Raw genomic sequence first — 20144 nt, forward strand, 5'->3', positions numbered from 1 at the left:
CTGATAGGCATTTGCATCACTACATACTCTTACGTGAAAAGTTCCTTTACTTGCCAGCTGTAACTGACCTGCAGGCTATTTCATCCTAGGCGCCCGCTGCAGACGGTGATGATTCGGGACGGCCTCATCTTCTGGCTGATTGACATTCTCAAGGACCCCGACTGCCTGTCTGACTACACGCTGGAGTACTCGGTGGCCCTGCTTATGAACCTCTGCCTCCGGAGTGCAGGTCTCACAGCTCCTGTCTTGGTGCCCCGGTTCTGATGTGGGGAAAGGGAAGAGATATAGCCTCGAATCTGGATTACCAACAAACCTGATATGGTCTGCTTTTGAGCTCCTTCACAGAAAACCAAAAACAGAAGAGGGGCTTATTTGTGGAGCCCTGGTAGTGCAGTGGTTAAGAGCTATGGCTGCTAACCAAAAGGTCAGCAGTTGAAATCCACCAGCTACTCCTTGGAAACCCTGTTGCGCAGTTCTGCTCTGTCCTATAGGGTCACTGTGAGTCAGAATCTGTGCGATAGCAATGAGTTTATTTGTGGAAAAGCATTTCCACCTAGATATAAAACTGTTAAGGAGCCCTGGTGGCACAGTGGCTAAGTGCAAAGCTGCTAACCAAAAGCTTGGCCATTGGAACCCACCGGCCACTCCACGGAGAAAGATGTGGCAATCTGCTTCTGTAAGATGTACAGCCTTGGAAACCCTGTGGGGCGGATCTTCTCTGTCCTGCGGGGTCTGTAGGGTTGCAATGAGTTGGAATCTACATGAAGACAATAGATTATTAAACTGTTGAATCCCTGAAGCCAAAATACCATCTGGCCTTGGAAATAGTATTTTATTTTTTTTAGTGCTTGCTTTTAGGAGAAAATTTTAGTTATGTTTTTCTTCCTCATCATTGCGTTATTTAGAGATCTCTTTCATCTGAAGATGGAAAAGAGAAGTATTTTCTCAAGACTGTACAGTGTTAAGTTGGTGGCAGAAGCGAGGATATTAAATCATGCTCCCTGCTCTTAATCACAGTAGTTTCCCCATCTTACTGCCCTGGAAATGGGGGTTTATAAGTCACTGTAAACTTGATCAATACAGATAGCAGTTTTAGCTTTTCTACAGGTACCATCCCGTTTAAACCACCTGTTAACCAGAATCAAAGCTTCTTTAGAAGAGGGACCATGTCTAGGGTGTGACTGACATCAGCCTGAGCAGCCTCTGTGTTTGGAGAAAAGGATTACCTGGCCAAATAAACCAAAAAACCAAACCCAGTGCCGTCGAGTCGATTCCGACTCATAGCGACCCTATAGGACAGAGTAGAACTGCCCCATAGAGTTTCCAAGGAGTGCCTGGCGGATTTGAACTGCTGACCCTTTGGTTAGCAGCCGTAGCACTTAACTACTACGCCAGCAGGGTTTTCCCTGGCTAAATAGCTCAGGGTATTTGTTAGGAGTCTCTTCCCCGCTGTTGCTTCACCCCCAGATGCTCTATAACTGAGCTGCCCAACTGTGTGTGTTGATTGAGTCAGTGACTGATTTCAGTCTTCTGTTGTAAAAATAGTAGCATTTGCAAAAAGTCCTAGCTTTTAATACGCGTATCAGATGATAATCAACTTTCCTTTGTTTTCAATCAGTTTATTTGCAGTGATGATGATAATGATATTTACAATTACTGAAATACCTGCTTGGCTTGTAACTGTGCTTCTGAGTTTAGAGATGTCATACCTTCGTTTGTTTGTTGTTGTTTTTCCTACAGGGAAGAACATGTGCGCCAAGGTGGCAGGCCTCGTGCTCAAAGTTCTTTCAGATCTACTTGGCCACGAAAACCACGAGGTACGCAGTCAGGTTGCTAGACCCGGGCTTGGGGAAATCCGGATGCCTGTGACTTCACAGATGGGGTGGGAGACTGGCCCAGAGAGTTACTGCGTTTGAAAAACAGACATATTTGCCTCCTCCAAGTATGTTTATAAGCTACTTCAAATCTTTTCTAATTTTTAAAATTTTGGGACTCAGATGCAGGAAGCTGTTCTCTGCTCCTTGTTTAACGCACATATCACCCCTGGTCCAGGCCCCATCCCGCTCTGCGTTATTTATTTTTTTCTGTTATCATCTATCCCTGCTTCATTGCCCTCTGCACGCTGACACTCCCTCCAGTATGTTTAGTATATGTCCATGGATATGTGTGTATTCTTACAGTATGTACACTATTGGTGTGTGTGTGTGTTTAATTTACATAAGTAATACTGCACTCTACATCTCATTCTGGCTCTTAGTTTTTCCCTGGGCTTTGAGGGCCTTTCTGTGTTCCTTTATACACATCTAAGTCATTAATTCCTACTGCTGCAAAATATTCCACTTCTGCACCTGTCCCGTTTTCCTTATCTGGCCCCCTAAGGTGCACACTTTGCTTGCCTCCACCTTTGCTGCCATAAGGGTTCCCGTGGAGGTTGCTGCTCTCGCCCCTCGAGGCCTGGGCAGGAGCTTCTCTGGGGGATGACACCCTGTCACTGCTGGCTCATGTCTACCTCATGTCCCCTGAGTCCTGCCAGGCTGTCCTCCAGAACAGCGGACCACCTTTGCCTTCACCAGTGCCCGCTCCAACACTTGGTGCTACTTCCTAAGTTTTCGATCTATGGGCTGTAAACCCTTTTGAAATAAAGTAGAGATATGGATAAACAAATTAACAAAAGCTATAAATAAACAAATATGATTATTCTCTCACCTGCTTTCCACAAATGCCTCTGTGGAAACCATGGCATCACATTGCAGAGGAGACCAGAGGCTCAGCAAAAATCTGACCTCTGACGGAAAGATACGGTGGCGTCTCAGCAGGACAGAATGAACACCACTGGGTCACAAGTAAAGCACAGGCTTCCAGGAGCTTTCCCCTTTCAAGCAGACAGGTTCCATTTTGTTCATTTCACTCATATCTTGCATCCCTATAGTCTTATCAACTGATTGATGTGGGTTTTTCTAGCATATGTAGTTTGGTTGTTGTTACAGCTTGTGTATTTTAAAGCCAGTGAGCCCTGGTGGCATAATGATTGAGTGCTCACCTGCTGACTGAAAGGTCATGGTTTGAACCCACTAGCAGCTCCACAGGAGAAAGACCTGGCAATCTGCTTCCATGAAGATTACAGCACAGTAATAGACCATAGTCTCGGGGTACAAGTTAGTCAATTGGCATAACATAGTTCTCAAAGGTAATGTTCTACATCCTAGTTTGGTGAGTAGCATCTGGCATCTTAAATGCTTGCAAACTATCATCTAAGGTACTACTATTGGTCTCTACTCATATGGAGCAAAAGAAAATGAAGGAATCCAAAGGCTCAAAGAAGAAACTAGTCCATGGGACTAATAGCTCACACGAACCACAGCCCCTTCTAACCTGAGACCAAAAGAACTAGATGGTGCCCAGCTACCACTACCAACTGTTCTGACTAGGGACACAACAGAAGGTCCTGGATAGAATGGGAGAAAAATGTGGAACAAAAGTCAAATTCCTAAAAAAGGCCAAACCTACTGGACCAATAGGGACTAGAGGAACCCCTGAGACTGTCGCCCTAAGATACCCTCTGAACTTAGTATTGAAGCTATTTCTACAGGTCACCTTTCAGGCAAATAATAGATTGGCTTATAAAATAAGCAGTGCCACCCCTGAGTAATGTGCTCCCTTCAGCGATTAACTATATGAAACCAAATGGCCAATATTTACCCAAAAACAAAAATGAGAAGGCAAGAAGGGGAAGGGAAATCACATCAACGGAAACAGAACAAACAGAATGGAAATGAGACACATTGTAAAAGTCATAACCAATGTCATGGAACAATTTCTATAGAAATTGTTAAAGGGGAAGCTAACTTGCTGTGTAAACTTTCACCTAAATCACAATAAAATATTATTAAAAACATATATATTATATTACAGCCTAGGAAACCCTATGGGGTAGTTCTATTCTGTCACGTGGGGTAGCTGTGAGTCAGAATTGCACACAGCAACAACAGTGAGCTCTTAATGACTGCCGCACCTGGGTGAGCTCTGTTGTCTATCTTCTTCTAACTCAGACGTTTGAAGTCGGTGGTAAATACATTTTCTCATCTAGTAGTAAAGGTTTGGTTTCAAGTTTTGGAACCAGGATGTAGGCTCGGAGAGCTGGATAGACCCAAGGATTCAAACTGTGTCATTAACCGTTGCTAATGCATTTGCTTTGAAAAGGAACTAGAAAACCTACCTACATACATCTTAAAAAAAAAAAAAACATACATCTTAGAGCCTAAAAAATGTGTTTGTTATACAAATAGAAGTGACACTCGTGTATACTGTATTAGATAGCCATGGTCTTAAAGAACAAAACCCAGAAGCCAAAAAGAAAAAAATGCACATGTTTGACTATATGAACATTAATTTTTTGTTGTTGGAAAAAGATACCATAATCAAAGTCAAAAAGACACATGATACCCCAAGAAAAATTTGCATCATGTATGGTAAAAGTTTAATATCCCTAATATATGAAGAGGTCCTATGAATTGCTAAATAAAAATCAAACAATCCAATGCAGGAGAGGGGGGCATGGGGGGAGAATGTGTAAAGGATATGAATGGGTAATTCACAGAATAGTAAATCATGATAGCCTACAAACATGAAAAGTTGTTCAGATTTGCTAGTGGTCAGGGGAAATGAAAGTAGAAACAACTATAGGATACCTTTTTTATACCTATCAGATTGGCAAAGATCAAAAGGGTGATAATAAAATCCAGTGCTAAAGAAGGGTGGGGGGAGATGAACACCCTCTCGTTTCTCCAGCACCTGCCATGTGCCAGGTCTGTGCCTTCTTGATGCTGGGGTTACCTATGTGAGTAAAACATGGGTCCTAGTCTCAAAGAGTTCATAACAAGGAGACCTGTTAAAAAAGAACAATTGCCATCAAGTCGATTCCAACTCATAGCCACCCTAGAGGACAGAGTAGAACTACCCCATAGGGTTTCCAAGGAGCAATTGGTGAATTCGAACTGCTGACCTTTTGGTTAACAGCCAAACACTTAACCACTATACCACCAGGATCCCAATAGGGAGACAGTGAGTTAGTTTAAAAATATGCAGTATTCAGGACAATAGTAAAGGTATGTATAAGAAGCTGAGGTTAGCACAAACCCTGTCTGGGGGATTCAGGAGAGGCTTCCTCTGAGAGATGTCTGGGTTGAGTTTTAAAGGATGGATCATAATATTACTTAGTCGTAAAGAGACATGAAGTCCTGTTATATGCTACAGTTTGATCAATCTTAAAAACATTTTGCTGAGTAAAGTTAAGTTAATCACTAAAGGATGAATATTGTATGAGCTCACTTATATGATATATGTAGAATAGGCAGATGTATAAAGACCAGAGTTTATTAGTGGTTACCAGGAGCAGGAGGGAGGGGAAAGGGGGAGGCATTGTTTGGGAAACATTGAGTGTCTGTTCATGGTGATGGGAAATTTGTCAGTGATTGTTGGTGACGGTTGCACAACGTGATTAATGTAATTGGTGTCACTAAATTGTACACATGAAAAACATCGAATCAGCAAATATCGTGTCATATATATTTAAAAATAATAAAGGATGGATCAGCTTTCCAGATAGATGTGTGGGGGAAGGACATTCCCAGAAGAGTGAGCTGCTAGAGCGAGGACAGAGGCATGTACAACCTGATGTGGGGCGGGGGGAGAGGGTCCTTCAAATCATGTGGACTCTGGAGTATAAACTTCATGGTGGCAGGGAGGGGAGGAGCAGGGGGACCTGATGGGGAGGCCAGCCCTTGAGGGGCTTCGGTGCTGTATTAAGGAGTTAGGACTTTCCTTTGGAAGGCTTCTGAGGTGAGGAGAGGAATGGTTTGGCCCATGTTGTTGAAACTTGGCCATAATATGATGGCTGGATTAAAGGGGTCAACACTGAAGGGAGAAACTAGTTTGGAGATTTGATGTGGCCTAAGTAATGGATGTGATTGAGGTAATGGATGATGTTGTCTTAACAAGCAGCAGGTATGAAAAAGAAGGGTTGATATCAAAGATGTCTTGAAGACTGAGTGATGGCGAGGTTTAATGGCATTAATTAAACTATGAAACAGCAGAAGTAAGTGTTGAAAGGAAGTGATGAATCTGGTTTTGTACCTTGGTTGTAGAGGTCGCTGGGCATGCAAATGGAGTGTCTGCTGTTTGGAAACAGGCATCTGGAGTGGGAGAGCTGTGAGAATGGGGACTTCCTTTCACCTCGTTAGCCACAGTGTCCTCAAATGTGGCATTTGATCGCTGAGTTTTATAGTATTTGAAAACTTGCAGTTGACTGCTTTTTCTCCCCTTATAGATACAGCCGTATGTGAATGGAGCTCTGTACAGCATCCTTTCGATTCCATCCATTCGCGAGGAAGCCAGAGCAATGGTAAGAAAATGTGCTTGGGGAAGTCGTAAGCTTCTATCAATGCCAAGTTCAGAAACTATTATAGCAAAGAGTTCCTAGATTGGGCTCCGTGGAAGGGCTTCAGATAGTTTATGAGCTCTCTGAAATGGTACGCAAAATACATACCTGCAGTCTTCTGGGGAGACAGCCTGTAGATTTTATCAGATTCTCGAGAGGACCCCAAGTTCCAAATGGTTAATAACCACAGTGTTAGAAAGTTCCCAGCAGATCCAAAATGGTTATGATTAATAACCACAATGTTAGAAAATTCCCAGCAATTTTTTTTTTTTTTGTAAAGCTGCAGACATTCTGATAGCAACCAAATGGAACAGAAAGCTGGTAAAGATTATAAAACTGCCTTGTACTTGGTTTGGTTGTTAGTGAATTCGATATTTAATGTGTTCACAGTAGTGGTTATGTTTAAAGTAAAAAACAAGTGTCAGGTAATTAGCATCTTGGTTTGAGAGGACAAATGTTTCTAGATCTAATCTTATTCTTTTTCCTTACTACTTGTGAAATCAGTTAGCAGTGTGGGTACTAAGTGCTATGGTAAAGGGATTAAATATGTTTCCATAGTCAGAGCACAAGCTAAATTCAGTTTGAGACCAACAAGAAGACTTGCTCTTCCAACTGGTGTTGCTTACTTAGAAGAATCGCTAAATCTTTTAACTGGTCATTTAAACTCACATCAATAGTTACGTCACAGGTAAAAATGTATTTAAGAAATGTTCCGTGTGGTCATGGTAAACAGTGGAACTTAACTACCTACTGCTTTTTAATCAAAAATCAAAAAAAAAACCAAACCAAACCCACTGCCGTTGAGCCAGTTTCAACTCATAGCAGCCCTATAGGACAGAGTAGAACTGCCTTGTAGAGTTTCCAAGGAGCACCTGGCAGATTCAAACTGCCAAACTTTTGGTTAGCAGCCATAGCACTTAACCACTATGCCACCAGGGTTTCCTAATCTGCTTTGTCAGTATACCAGAAAACCAAACCTGTTGCCCTTGAGTCAATTCTAACTCATAACAACCCTATAAGACAGAGTAGAACTACCCCATAGGGTTGCCAAGGCTGTAATCTTTACAAAAGCAGATTGTCACATCTTTCTCCCATGGAGCAGCTGGTGGGGTTGAACTGCCAGCCTTTCAGTTAGCAGCTGAGCACTTAACCACTGCACCACCAGGACTCCTTTTGTCAGTGAAGAACAGGGAAAAATAAACTTGATTAAATTCTGCATTGTGGCCATTTAAGTGAAAGAGGGATTGTGAACCAATGCAAAGAACAAGGGAAGAAGCATCTAGGTGGGAGAGAAAGAATGGAGAAGACATTGAGTCGAAAAGAGTGAAAGAATAGAGAAAAGACATCCAAATCTAAGGCAAAGAGGTGGAGAAAGAGTGAGGGCATGGCAGTCAGGGCAGGGATTTTCGTCATGAGAGCAGGAGGGGGCCTTGGAGATCATCCAGGCCAGAGAGAAGAAATCAGGACAAAAAGGGACAGCGTCTCAGAGACCTGTGGGACAATATTAAGAAGTCTAACACATGTCTAATTGGAGTTCTAAAAGCAGAAGAAGATAATGGGGCAGAAAAAAGGGTTGACTAAATAATGGTGAAATTTAGGGAAAAACAAACATAAGATATCTAGAAAACCCCCCAAATGTTTGAAACTTAAACAACACAATTCTATTAGCTCTCTGTTGCTGCATAACAGATTACTCCACACCTTAGTGACTTAAAAAGCAAACATTTATTATCTCATAGTTTCTACAGAACAGAAGTTTGAGAGTGGATTCACCAGATGGTTATAGTCAAGACTTTAAAGGGCAGCAGTCATATGAAGGCTTGACTGGGGCTAGAGGACCCTTCACTTACATGGCTGTTGGCAGAAGGCCTCAGTTCCTTTCTGGCTGTCAGCTGTGGGCTTCAGTTCCTTGCCATGGGCTTCTCCGTAGGACTGCTCTCATCATGGCAGCTGGCTTCCCCCAGAGCAAGCGATCAGAGAGAAAATGAACAAGATGGAAGCCACGTTATCTTTTATAATCTAATCTCAGAAGTGACAAAGTGCCATCACTTCTACCTCATTCTGTTGGTCGCACAGACCAACCCTGGTACACTGGGGGAGAGGTCTACATGCTAGTGTGAATACCAGGAGGTGGATCACTGGGGTTCGTCTTGGAGGTGGGCTAACACACACTTCTGAGTAACATGGATCAAAGTAGAAATCGCAAGGGAATTTAGGGACAATTAATCTTTTGATACATACTACAAATATTTTCCCAATCTTTCATTTGCATTTTAACTTTAATTATGGTGTGTTTTTGGCCATAAAACAGCCTTAATTACAGTCAAATCTATTAATATTCTCTTTATTGTTTCTGACATATCTCTAGATAGTCTATGAATCATTGACTTTTACAAAGGAAATGTGGATCACTTAGATGAAGGAGTAGGTAGGATAAGCTTCCCTCTGGCATTTTAACAGGGATCAAGTCACAAGGCAATGGAGGAGTCCCTCTTTCAGCCTGAGTAAAGAAAACTTTTGGCTACCTCACCTAATAAGAGAGGGCTGCTAAGAGGTGGTTATGGCCCCGGTAGAGTTCTCCTAAAACCCTGAGATTTCCCTCATCTCCCTTACATTCTTGAGGAAGTTTTTACATTGATACAGCTATTCCATTCTTCTTGCATATAACAACGATAAGGGCAATCAGACGAGGAAAACGTGCCCCCGTCATCTCACCACTGTCACATCTGCTCAGACACAGCCCCAGGGACATGATGGCAGAGCTGACAGACTCAGACCTGCTGGCGTTTGGCCCTTAAGGAGAGCAGTCAGGCAGTGCACGTGAAAAGCCACTAGCACATCCGTAGTTTGGACTCATTCCTTTCACTTCTGGATGCTGATGCAGAGGGAGTAACCAAGTGGAGAAGAGCTCTGTGTGTGAGGAAACTCAGGTTCCCGTTTTTATAAAAGAAAATGGAGACAGCCTCAGTGTCTGCTCACAGATGATTACTAATGGAATTAACAGTTCTTTTGCTGAAAACAACTATTGAGGATAATAATTAAGAAAAGCAGTACAAGGCAGTATGGAAAAATTTGTGTAATTGTGATAAAAGCAGAATATGACATAAGAACTCTGTTTTTGCAACTGCGTGAAATTAAAAGGATAGAGAATACATAAAAATCGTATTAGTAGCAAATGCTATTATGTTGTTGTTGTTGTTGTTAGGTGCCGTTGAGTGGGTTCCGACTCATAGAGACCCTATGCACAACAGAACGAAACACTGCCCGGTCCTGTGCCATCCTTACAATCGTTGTTATCCTCGAGCTCATTGTTGCAGCCACTGTGTCAATCCACCTCGTTGAGGGTCTTCCTCTTTTCCGCTGACCCTGTACTCTGCCGAGCATGATGTCCTTCTCCAGGGACTGATTCCTCGTGACAACATGTCCAAAGTATGTAAGACACAGTCTCGCCATTGTTGGTTCTAAGGAGCATTCTGGTTGTACTTCTTCCAAGACAGATTTGTTCGTTCTTTTGGCAGTCCATGGTATATTCAATATTCTTCACCAACACCACAATTCAGAGGCGTCAGCTCTTCTTCAGTCTTCCTTATTCATTGTCTGGCTTTCACATGCATATGATACAATTGAAAATACCATGGCTTGGGTCAGTCTCACCTTAGTCTTCAAGGTGACATCTTTGCTCTTCAACACTTTAAAGAGGTCCTTTGCAGCAGATTTGCCCAATGCAATGCGTCTTTTGATTTCTTGACTGCTGCTTCCATGGCTGTTGATTGTGGATCCAAGTAAAATGAAATCCTCGACAACTTCAAATGCTGTTATAGTGGTCTTACAATAATAATGGGGAAAAAAGAAGGAAAAAGTTTGAGTCCCCTGAGGCCCATTTGAACTTAAAGAGCCTGCCACGATGGAGGGCTGGAGGTTAGATCAGATAAATAGGGCTGTCCTAACACCCGCCCACCCCAGGAGCCTCCTACCTACACCCAAGGCTGGAGTCATTGCCACCGTGGAGTTCTTCTGGGGATCAAAACCCCAGCCTAGCATTCCACACAGGGCTGGAGCAGACTCAGTGCCATGTTTGTTGGAAAGGCTCCCAGGATCTCTGGCAAAGCCAGGCAGCTGTCTTAGAAGCTGCTCAGCCAGGAGGACCACCTGAACATTCCACAGGACTGCTACAGCTACAGCTTGATCTGGGTTGACATGATGTCCCAGGATCCTGTTTCCTTGCCACCATCCCCATGATCTTCTTTCTTCCTCTGTCTTTGGTTCGTTATCAGACATGTTTTCCCCTCATGGTGGCAGGAAGGCCTCATCAACCCCAGCCATACATACTCATTCGAATCCCACAAGAGGGAAAAGGAGAACTAGACACCTGTGCTGACATCAGTATCTTACCCCAAAGCCTCCACCAGCCTAAGCCCAGAGGAACTAGATGGTGCCCAGCTATCACCACCAACTGCTCTGACAGGGATCACAACAGAGAGTCCTGGACAGAGCCGGAGAAAAATGTAGAACAAAATTCAGATTTGTGAAAAAAGACCGGACTTACTGTTCTGACAGAAACTCGAGGAATCCCCAAGACTGTGGCCCCTGGAACACTCTACTAACTTAGTACTGAAACCGCTCCTGAAGCCTGCTTTTCAGACAAAGATTAGACAGGCCTCTAAAACAAACAGTAACACATGTGAGGAATGTGCTGCTTAGTTCAATCAAATATATGAGATCAAATGGGCAACTTCTGCCCAAAAGCAAGATGAGAAGACAGGAAGGGACAGGAGCTGGACGAATGGACACAGGGAACCTGGAGTGGAAAGGGAGAGTGTGCTGTCACACTGTGGGGATTGCAGCCAATGTCACAAAACAATACGTGTATAAATTTTTGAATGAGAAACTAACTTGAGCTGTAAACTTTCACCTAAAGCACAATTTAAAAAAAAATCTTACCTGACTTTCTGTGGAATTTTGTTAGCCAGAATAATATATAATGTAGTGACTTTATTATTCTCTTGATAGAAAAAGAATGATAGCTGTTTAAAGACAGGTTTTATTTATTCATTTACTTCTCTAAACATGTGTTTCACTTGTCAAAAACCATTTTGGTCTTGAAGTCCAGAAAGCAATGTACTGACTTAGGGAAAATGCAGGAGAGAAACCACTTCCCAAACCAACATATTCCAAAACTAAAGGGAAGACCCTCAACGAGATGGATTGTCACAGTGGCTGCAACACTGGGCTCAAACATAGCAACAATTGTGAGGATGGTACGAGACCAAGTGGCGTTTCGTCCTGTTGCACATAGGGTCATTATGAGTTGGAAGTGACTCTGCAGCACCTAACAACAATAACAACAAAGGAACACGGTACTCATGCAACGGAATTTTACAAGAATTTGTTTGTTTTTGCTGACTGTATTATATTTAAATAGTCAACCAAGAAGAAAATAATTTCACTGTGAGTTATAAAAAGAACCAAAACAGAATGTTCAGTACTAGCAGAGGAATTTTTGTTGTATGTATTCCTTCCCTCCAAATAAGAAAGATTTTGTGGGGTCTTGATGGAGCCACCCCATTGAAAAGTAGTTCTCCCCCAAAACAGAGATGTTAACTGTGACTCTCTCCAATGCTTCTAGGGAATGGAAGACATTCTGCGCTGCTTCATCAAAGAAGGCAATGCTGAAATGATTCGGCAGATAGAATTTATCATCAAGCAGCTTAACTCTGGTCAGTTTAATGCAAGAATCTATCATCTATCCTTTAACCCTTTCACACTTCCCAGAAAGATCCTTGAGCTTTCTTAGAGAGGGGTTTGTCATATCTTGGAATTCATTCAAGAAGCCTCATTTGGTGGGAAGGGGAGCTGAGGCTTGAGGCTGGTAGGGTAAGGCTTGGCCCTAGGGACCCAGGTGGGGTAAGGCTAGACCCCAGGGTAGACCCAGGTGATCCCCCAAACACATGTTCAACCAGGTAGTCAAAGTCAGATTGTCCAAAGATATAGCCGTCTCTCATCACACTCTAAGAATATAGTCAGCAGGAGTAATTCAAAAGCAATTACGGAATTCCTTCTCTAAGCTGGAGTTCTTTTTATATGGTCCATCCTCCTCCCCTCCTATTTCTGCCCACTTTGTAAGGGAGCCTTCCTCAGGGTCCTGGGGTCAGATAATGGAAACAGATGCCAGTCTTCCTAGAATGTCTAAAAATAACCAGTGGAAGAATAAACCAAAACTGATAAACTAAAAAAATAAAATGTTTACCATATGCCCATTATTGTGATGAAATAGGAAGTACGTGACGCCACCTATGAATTGTTCTTGCCTAAAATATTGAATCAGAATCTAACCTCTCTCCATCAACCTTGCCTTATAGTTTTATCTTTAGAACCACGTAAATATTTTTATATAATTTTTTTTAATTAAATTTAAAAATAGTCCTAGAAGTCAAAAGCATACAAGTGAACCTAAACTGTTTATCAAGTTGGTGGTAGAACCATGCAGAGAAGGGTTATTTCAAGTGATTTTTAAACTGTGTTTTGACTGTACTCCCTGGGTGGTATTTATAAATCCCAATTAAAAAAAGGACAACAAGGAAATCTTAAACTTCATTTAACAGCCTTATTGTTAGTAATCACATTGGTATTATTTTGGAACTGTTATATATTGTAGAGTAAAACCAAAAAGCAATTATGTTAATGTCACTAGGAATCAAGATTGTCATCATATAACAAGACACAAATATAAAATCAAAAGAAATAAGAACCTTATAATCCTTCATCTGAATTGGAAGTACCAGTATAAAATCATGATCTAGTTTTTATCTCTTAGCTCTAAGTGAAAAGACCTAGACGAATTCACATCCCAGTGCCAGTGAATGCCCCTAGTTCCATTTTCCACCAAAAAGAGCCAGTGCTTCTTCAAGAAATGGCTGATTCTAGACCTGGAGTTAGAAACGAACAAGGTTAAGTCCAGGATTTCTCATCATGCCAGATAGCAAGGATTCCAGCTAAGACTTCCAGGGTCATGTCAAAAGGACCCAGAAGTTAACCTGAAGAATAGACTCCCAGTGGCCAGTCGTGAAACAATTAGGCATCAAAAAGAATAATAACTTCTCTGGAGTGAAATGTATTAAATATATAAAAATTAATGAAGTAAATAAGAACTGCTTTAGGTGAAGGGAAGGACAACACTCAATACATGGAAGGTCAGCTCAAATGGACTGGACCAAAAGCAAAGAAGTTTCCAGGATAAAATGAATGCTTCAAAGGTCAGCGGAGCAAGGGCGGGGGTTTGGGGACCATGGTTTAAGGGGACTTCTAAGTCAATTGGCAAAATAATTCTATTATGAAAACATTCTGCATCCCACTTTGAAATGTGGTGTCCGGGGTCTTAAATGCTAACAAGCGGCCATCTAAGATGCATCAGTTGGTCTCAACCCACCTGGAGCAAAGGAAAATGAAGAACACCAAGGTCACACGACAACTAAGAGCCCAAGAGACAGAAAGGGCCACATGAACCAGAGACCTACATCATCCTGAGACCAGAAGAACTAGTTGGTGCCCGGCCACAATCGATGACTGCCCTGACAGGGAGCACAACAGAGAACCCCTGAGGGAGCAGGAGATCAGTGGGATGCAGACCCCAAATTCTCATAAAAAGACCATACTTAATGGTCTGACTGAGACTAGAGGAATCCCGGCGGTCATGGTCCCCAAACCTTCTGTTGGCACAGGACAGGAACCATCCCCGAAGACAACTCATCAGACATGAAAGGGACTGGACAGTGGGTAGGAGAGAGATGCTGATGAAGAGTGAGCTAATTATATCAGGTGAACACTTGAGACTGTGTTGGCATCTCCTGTCTGGAGGGGAGATGGGAGGGTAGAGAGGGTTAGAAACTGGCAAAATTGTCACGAAAGGAGAGACTGGAAGGGCTGACTCATTAGGGGGAGAGCAAGTGGGAGTACGGAGTAAGGTGTGTATAAACTTATATGTGACAGTCTGACTTGATTTGTAAGCGTTCACTTGAAGCTCAATAAAAGTTAATTAAAAAAAATTAATGAGTTCATAACGATGTTAAGAAGAATACGTTGGTTATCTTTGCAGATGCTAAGACTCCAAGCTGGGAACTGATAAGGGGAAAAATCAAGCATTTACCCTGCCTCCCCTGTTCAGGGTGTTTTTCAGAATATCCCACGTAGGAAAATTCTTTATCAAAGAGTACCAGCTAAAAATATAGAAAAACATCATTTTACAATCCCAATGAAATAGTGGATCTAGCCAGTGATCATGAATCATTGTGAAAACCATTGGGTGAAAATCTGGTGGGGAAGTTGATAAGGAAGGACTCAGGCTTAATGACACCTGAACCTACTGATTCATCTTAGAGTCATTAAAAGTGGGGCGACCAGACGTATGCCCATTATTGTGATGAAATAGGAAGTACGTGACGCCACCTGTGAAGTGTTCTTGCCTAAAATATTGAATCAGAATCTAATCAGCAGTTTACAGGAAATATTGGAGGTAGAGGAACTCCCAATTTCAGGTACTTTCTATTTTTTCCAGGAAAGTTTTAAGACCTTCAAGCACAAAAATTCAATTGTATTTTAGGAACTTAACTTAAAGGTTAGGTCGAGAGAGGGTCCCAACTGGCTGGTGAAAACTAAAGGAAAAGTCCAGCCTCTGGATATTGAGAAGCAGAGGTGAGCGACACACAGTAACAGGGATCTGACCACCGCCTGCAGCCCAGGACCCAGCTCCGGCCCTCAGCAAGGGAACCAGCAGAACTAGTCAGGCACTGACTAACGTCAGGTTACTGAGCAGGAGCGAGGCAGAGCCAGGCTCACCAGCTGGACACTCAGGAAAGGAATGACACTGGCAACTCCAGCGTCATCCCCTGTTAGCTCATGGGGTGTGCCGCAACTCGGAACAGGGTGGGAGACGGATCGATGTCCAAGAACCCCAAAGAGAAGGAGCTGAGGTTTTTAGGGTACTTCAGCATCTCATTTTACAGGAAGGAGCCCTGGTGGTGCAGTGATTAAGCACTTGGCTGCTAACCAGAAGGTTGGCAGTTCCAACCCACCAGCCGCTGCACAGGAGAAAGATGTGCTAGTCTGCTTTGGTAAAGATTACAGTCGTGGAAACCCTATGGGACAGTTCTGCTGTGTCCTGTAGCGCCCCTATGAGTCAGAATCAACTTGCCAACAGATCAGTTCACAAGACTGGGTTATTCTGGGTTGTAGGATGAGCCTGAACCAATAGATTAGTGGGCTAGGGGAATGAGAGCAGAAAAGAGGGTGGAAGAGAAAGAAGGGTGTGGCAGGACTACTCTGTGGCCTACACGGAATACCTAAGATTCTTTAAAAGAAAAAAAAAAAGCATTTATGTATTTGACAACGAGAGATTTAGAACTGGTGAATACATAGCAGCGTTGCCATTTTGAAAGCCAGTTGCTTGTCTGCTGAAGGTGGAATGGAGAAGTGCTATTCATAGAGTGGTAGGGAAGAGAAGTTAGGCTGAATTTCAGTCCCTGTGCAGGACGACAGGGCAGCCTCATGCCTGCAAGGTGACTCCTTGACTAACTGGGATTTCATGACAAGGCATGGCCCCACAGCAGGAGTGGAGGTGTCCAAGCTCAGGTGAGGTAGGGACAGAAGTCAGTGTCCTGCTGGCCTTGGTCCAGTGAAGCCAGTGATGTCCTTTTCTTCAGAGTGAGTGCTCCTGGTGTTGCGTTGGGGACGAGAGACATCCTGACCTCCTCTGAGCAGCGGTTTCTGCTTAGTCTTTTCTAGGAAATGGAGTACCCCACTTAGGAAAGTTCTTTATCAGAGAATGCCAGCTAATAAATATAGAAGACTTGCTAGAAAACCATCAGTTGGCAACACTAATGAAATAGTGGCTTTAGCCAGTGATCATCAATCATTGTTAAAACCATTAGGTGAAAATTTGATAGGGAAGTTTATAAGGAAAGGATTTAATGTTTGATTAAATTTAGGATGTATCTTCCTGCCATCTTTATCAGTGTGGTGGGTAGTCTCTCAAGTATGGCTTTTGGTTCTTTCTTTCCTCTTATTTTCTGTTTAATTTCCTTTCCTCTTCTCTCAAGTTTTCTTTATATTCATGTCATTCATCAAGAAATGAGTAATACGAAGGAAAAAGCATGGGGATATTTGGTTAAATAAGTCAGGTGCTTGTCCCCAGGATTCACGGTCCAGTACAGTAAGTGAGAAAGATACCCAGGCAATTCAGCAGCCATTCATTCATTAGGTAAGCGTCGATCATCCAGAAGTGGTGGGAGCTATCAGAGAGTTTCCAGCAAAATGCCGAGTGTGTCCAGGAGAGGAAGAAGTGCCTTCTCAGTGAGGGGGTCACAGAAATCTTTGTGAAAGAGAAAGTAACCAACATTTATATAATGCCTCCTCTGTGCCTGGCCCTGTGCTGGGTGGTTTAGCTCTGGTATGTTGTCAAGCCCCCACACTCCCAACAATCATAAGAAGTAGGGGTATGATCCCCATTTTATAGTTGAGGAAACAGCTTTATTCTTTCTCTGATTCCATTGGGCTACTTAACTTTATTTCTCCCTTATGAACTTTTAAGATCTAGCAGTGAACCATGGGAGCCTTTGGGAACCCCACCTGCCATTACCTTCACCTCTGACGCCATATGAAGAATCGTGGATTCAGAAATAGCATCAGTTTTGAATCCCCACTCTGCCGCTTACTGGCAGTATGGCCATAAGCAAGTCTCTTAACCTCTCTGTGCCTGTATTTGCTGTCTATAAAATGAGGATAATCATTGGAAGGACTGAGTGAAAAAACACATGTGGCAGTATCTAGCACGGTGCCTAACATTCAATATTAGCTTACTTTCTTTCCCCTAAAAAAAAAAAAATTTTTTTTTTATTCCCCTAAAGCTCCCCTTAAATTATATATTGGCTTCTAATTGTTCATATGCTACTATAAATGGGTTCTGATAAAATAGAAAAACTTATTTGAAATTGCCTAGGATGAGTATCACACTATGGCTGAAATGGTACCAAGACCACAGTTATTTTGATGTAACTTAATCCTTATTAGAGTATTTATATGTCTCTGCAGAGGCTGAAGGATTTTGCTGACAAAGACTCCCACTGTGTTTGCAGTTATTCATTGATTTTGTTTTTCTTTAGAAGAGCTACTGGATGGTGTTCTTGAATCTGATGATGATGAAGATGAAGATGATGAAGTAAGTTGGAGGTTCTGTGTGACACCGCATAGAAGACTCCTACCAAACTATTGAGTCTCTTCCTTGCCTTGAAAGTTGGTTAGAAATGGAGGTTCTGATTCTTCTACATTGTTTCCCACAGTGCTGTGGGTTGGCTCAAGTTCAGTGGGGTGGCGGTTCTGCTGGTCTTCTTGGCGTCTCATGTGACTGCTTTCAGTGTCTAAGCTGGCCTCTCTGTGTGGCCTCTAATCATTCAGTAATCTAGTTTAGTGCTGGGCTCCAAGGGGGAAGAAGTGAAAGCTTCCAATCTGCTTCTGGGCTTAGAAGTCTTAGAACATCACTTCTGTTGCACTCTGGTCAAAGCAGATCACAAAATCAGCACAGATTGGAGGATGGATATAGATGCAGTGGTTAAGAGCTTGGCTGTTGACCAAAAGGTTGACAGCTTGAATCCACCAGCCGCTCCTTGGAAACCCTATGGGGTAGTTCTACTCTGTCTTATAGGGTCACTATGAGTTGGAATTGACTCAAAAGCAATGTTTTGTTTTGTTTTGTTTTTCTTGTGCTGGAAAGAGCAGCAAGGGGGTACAGAGATGGGAGGAATGTTGGCAGCCGTATTTGACGATTTACCACAGCTAGAGTGGGTTCCTTACAGGCCAGCACAGAGAGACAGCATTCTGCATCATTTGGATTTTATGGGAAACTGAAAGCTAGCAGTTCTCAACATGAATGTTTTGATTTGAAGGGGCATGACTCCTTCCTCATGGAAAAAATGCCAGGCACATAGGCTTATGGTGAGGATCTCTATGGCGAGGGGCCCTGGGCTTGGCTTGGAACTAGCCAAACCTAACACTTTACTCCGTTATTTGCATATACTCTATTATTTGCAGTCTTTTGATACGCGTTTTGTTAGCTGTGGAAAATCCACTTACCTGGATTTTTAGAGCATGAAGGTTCAGAAGTTAGTGCACCTAAGTCCCTGTGAAGCTGCATAATGAATGGTGGCATGTGCCGATGACAAACTTTGTAGTTTTTCCCACAGAGATCTAGAAAAAGATAAAAAACACTGTCCTCTCTGGCTCACTGTGGTAGTAAATGATTTGCTTTCCTTCTATTTTAGGGGGAGTCATGGAAACCCTGGTGGTATAGTGGTTAAGAGCTATGACTGCTAACCGAAAGGTAGGCAGTTGGAATCCACCAGGCGCTCCTGGGAAACCCTACAGGGCAGTTCTACTCTGCCCTGTAGCATCGCTATGAGTCGGAATTGACTCCACAGCGATGAGTCTAGTTTTGGTTTTGAGTGTTATTCCAGAGGTGAATGTTGGAAGATGTATTTTTATCTGGAGTTGTGGTCTATGAGTTTAAAAATGTGTGTAACAGCCAGGATTGTGTTCATTGGAAGGTACTATCTAGGGGAGATGATTCCTTTAAAAAACCTTTCCACCGAAGGAAACTTGCTGAGTGAGATCGTGAAGAGATGACGCCTCAGCCAGCAGCCTCCTGCCTGCCATTTTCTTCATGGGCTGTAGGTGGAAGCAGTGCGTATTCCTGCTCACTCTTTCTGCCTTGTTTGTCCAGAGCAGTACTTGACCTCCTACAGGTATCTTGACCACCATCTCACCCAGGCCCCTTGGTTTACAAATGTGAATCCAGAGAGGGCAGGAGACCACCCTAGGTTCACAGGGTTAAAACAAGAAACAGCAGACTTTTCCTGTAAAGGGACAGATAGTAAATACTTTAGGCTTTGTGGACCATGCAATCTCTATTTCCACTACCCAACGCCACTTTTGTAGCACAAAGCAGCCATAGACAATATATAAGCAAATGACCAGGGCTGTGAGCCAATAAAACTTTATTTATGGACACTAAAATTTGAATTCCATATAATTTTCACATGTCATTCTTCTTCTTTTGGTCCTTTTCTCAACCATTTAAAAATATATAAACCATTCTTAGCTCACAGGCCATGCAGTAACAGGCAGCTGACTTCATTTGGCCTATGAGCCATAGTTTGCTGACCCTGTGGATAAAACCCTGCTGACTTCTCATGCTGTAATAAGACAGCACCTGTATGCCTTTTTTATGCCTGTTTTAGGTTATATGTCAAGTTACTATTTAATTCTTTAATTCCAATAACTTTTTGTCATGTGTCCAACGACAGTGCTACTGCTCAACTGATTTTTGGAAATCTTCCTTTAGCCTAAGTATCATTTCCTTCACCTTCCTCCCTCCCCCAGTTTTAAAAGGAAAGTTAAAAAGTTATCACCTTAGGAAGTATGTCACTTCCTAAGGTGATAACTTTCAAGAAGACAACAAAATTATTTTCAGGCCGTTAGAGGCATGTCTCATATATTGCTTAGCATTGTAAAATGCTGTCTTTAAAAGTTTAAAAGTTAGACCTAAAATGCTGATAGTGAGCCACAGTTTTCAGTAGCTGCTTAGTGACTGTAAAGATAAAGTGGTCCTACCGGGGTGAGGCCAGAGGCCAGGGTGAGTTACTCTCGCCTTGCCTTACACTGA

General features: G+C 42.6%; 1 protein-coding gene across 4 annotated transcripts in view; it reads left to right on the forward strand.

The window, feature by feature from the left end:
* ARMC9 (armadillo repeat containing 9) overlaps positions 1–20144 on the forward strand; it is a 190278-nt gene that overhangs the window by 91598 nt on the left and 78536 nt on the right. For 3 of the 4 annotated variants that reach the window (XM_049888433.1, XM_049888435.1, XM_049888436.1), the window contains exons 15-19: positions 90–229; positions 1741–1817; positions 6326–6400; positions 12063–12153; positions 17590–17645. In XM_049888433.1, the coding sequence (XP_049744390.1) occupies positions 90–229; positions 1741–1817; positions 6326–6400; positions 12063–12153; positions 17590–17645 (439 nt within the window). The remainder of the gene's footprint in view (positions 1–89; positions 230–1740; positions 1818–6325; positions 6401–12062; positions 12154–17589; positions 17646–20144) is intronic. The other variant, XM_049888434.1, reaches the window with a different exon arrangement.

This window comes from Elephas maximus, chromosome 6, assembly GCF_024166365.1.
Source record: "Elephas maximus indicus isolate mEleMax1 chromosome 6, mEleMax1 primary haplotype, whole genome shotgun sequence".
Taxonomy (NCBI): Eukaryota; Metazoa; Chordata; class Mammalia; order Proboscidea; family Elephantidae; genus Elephas; species Elephas maximus.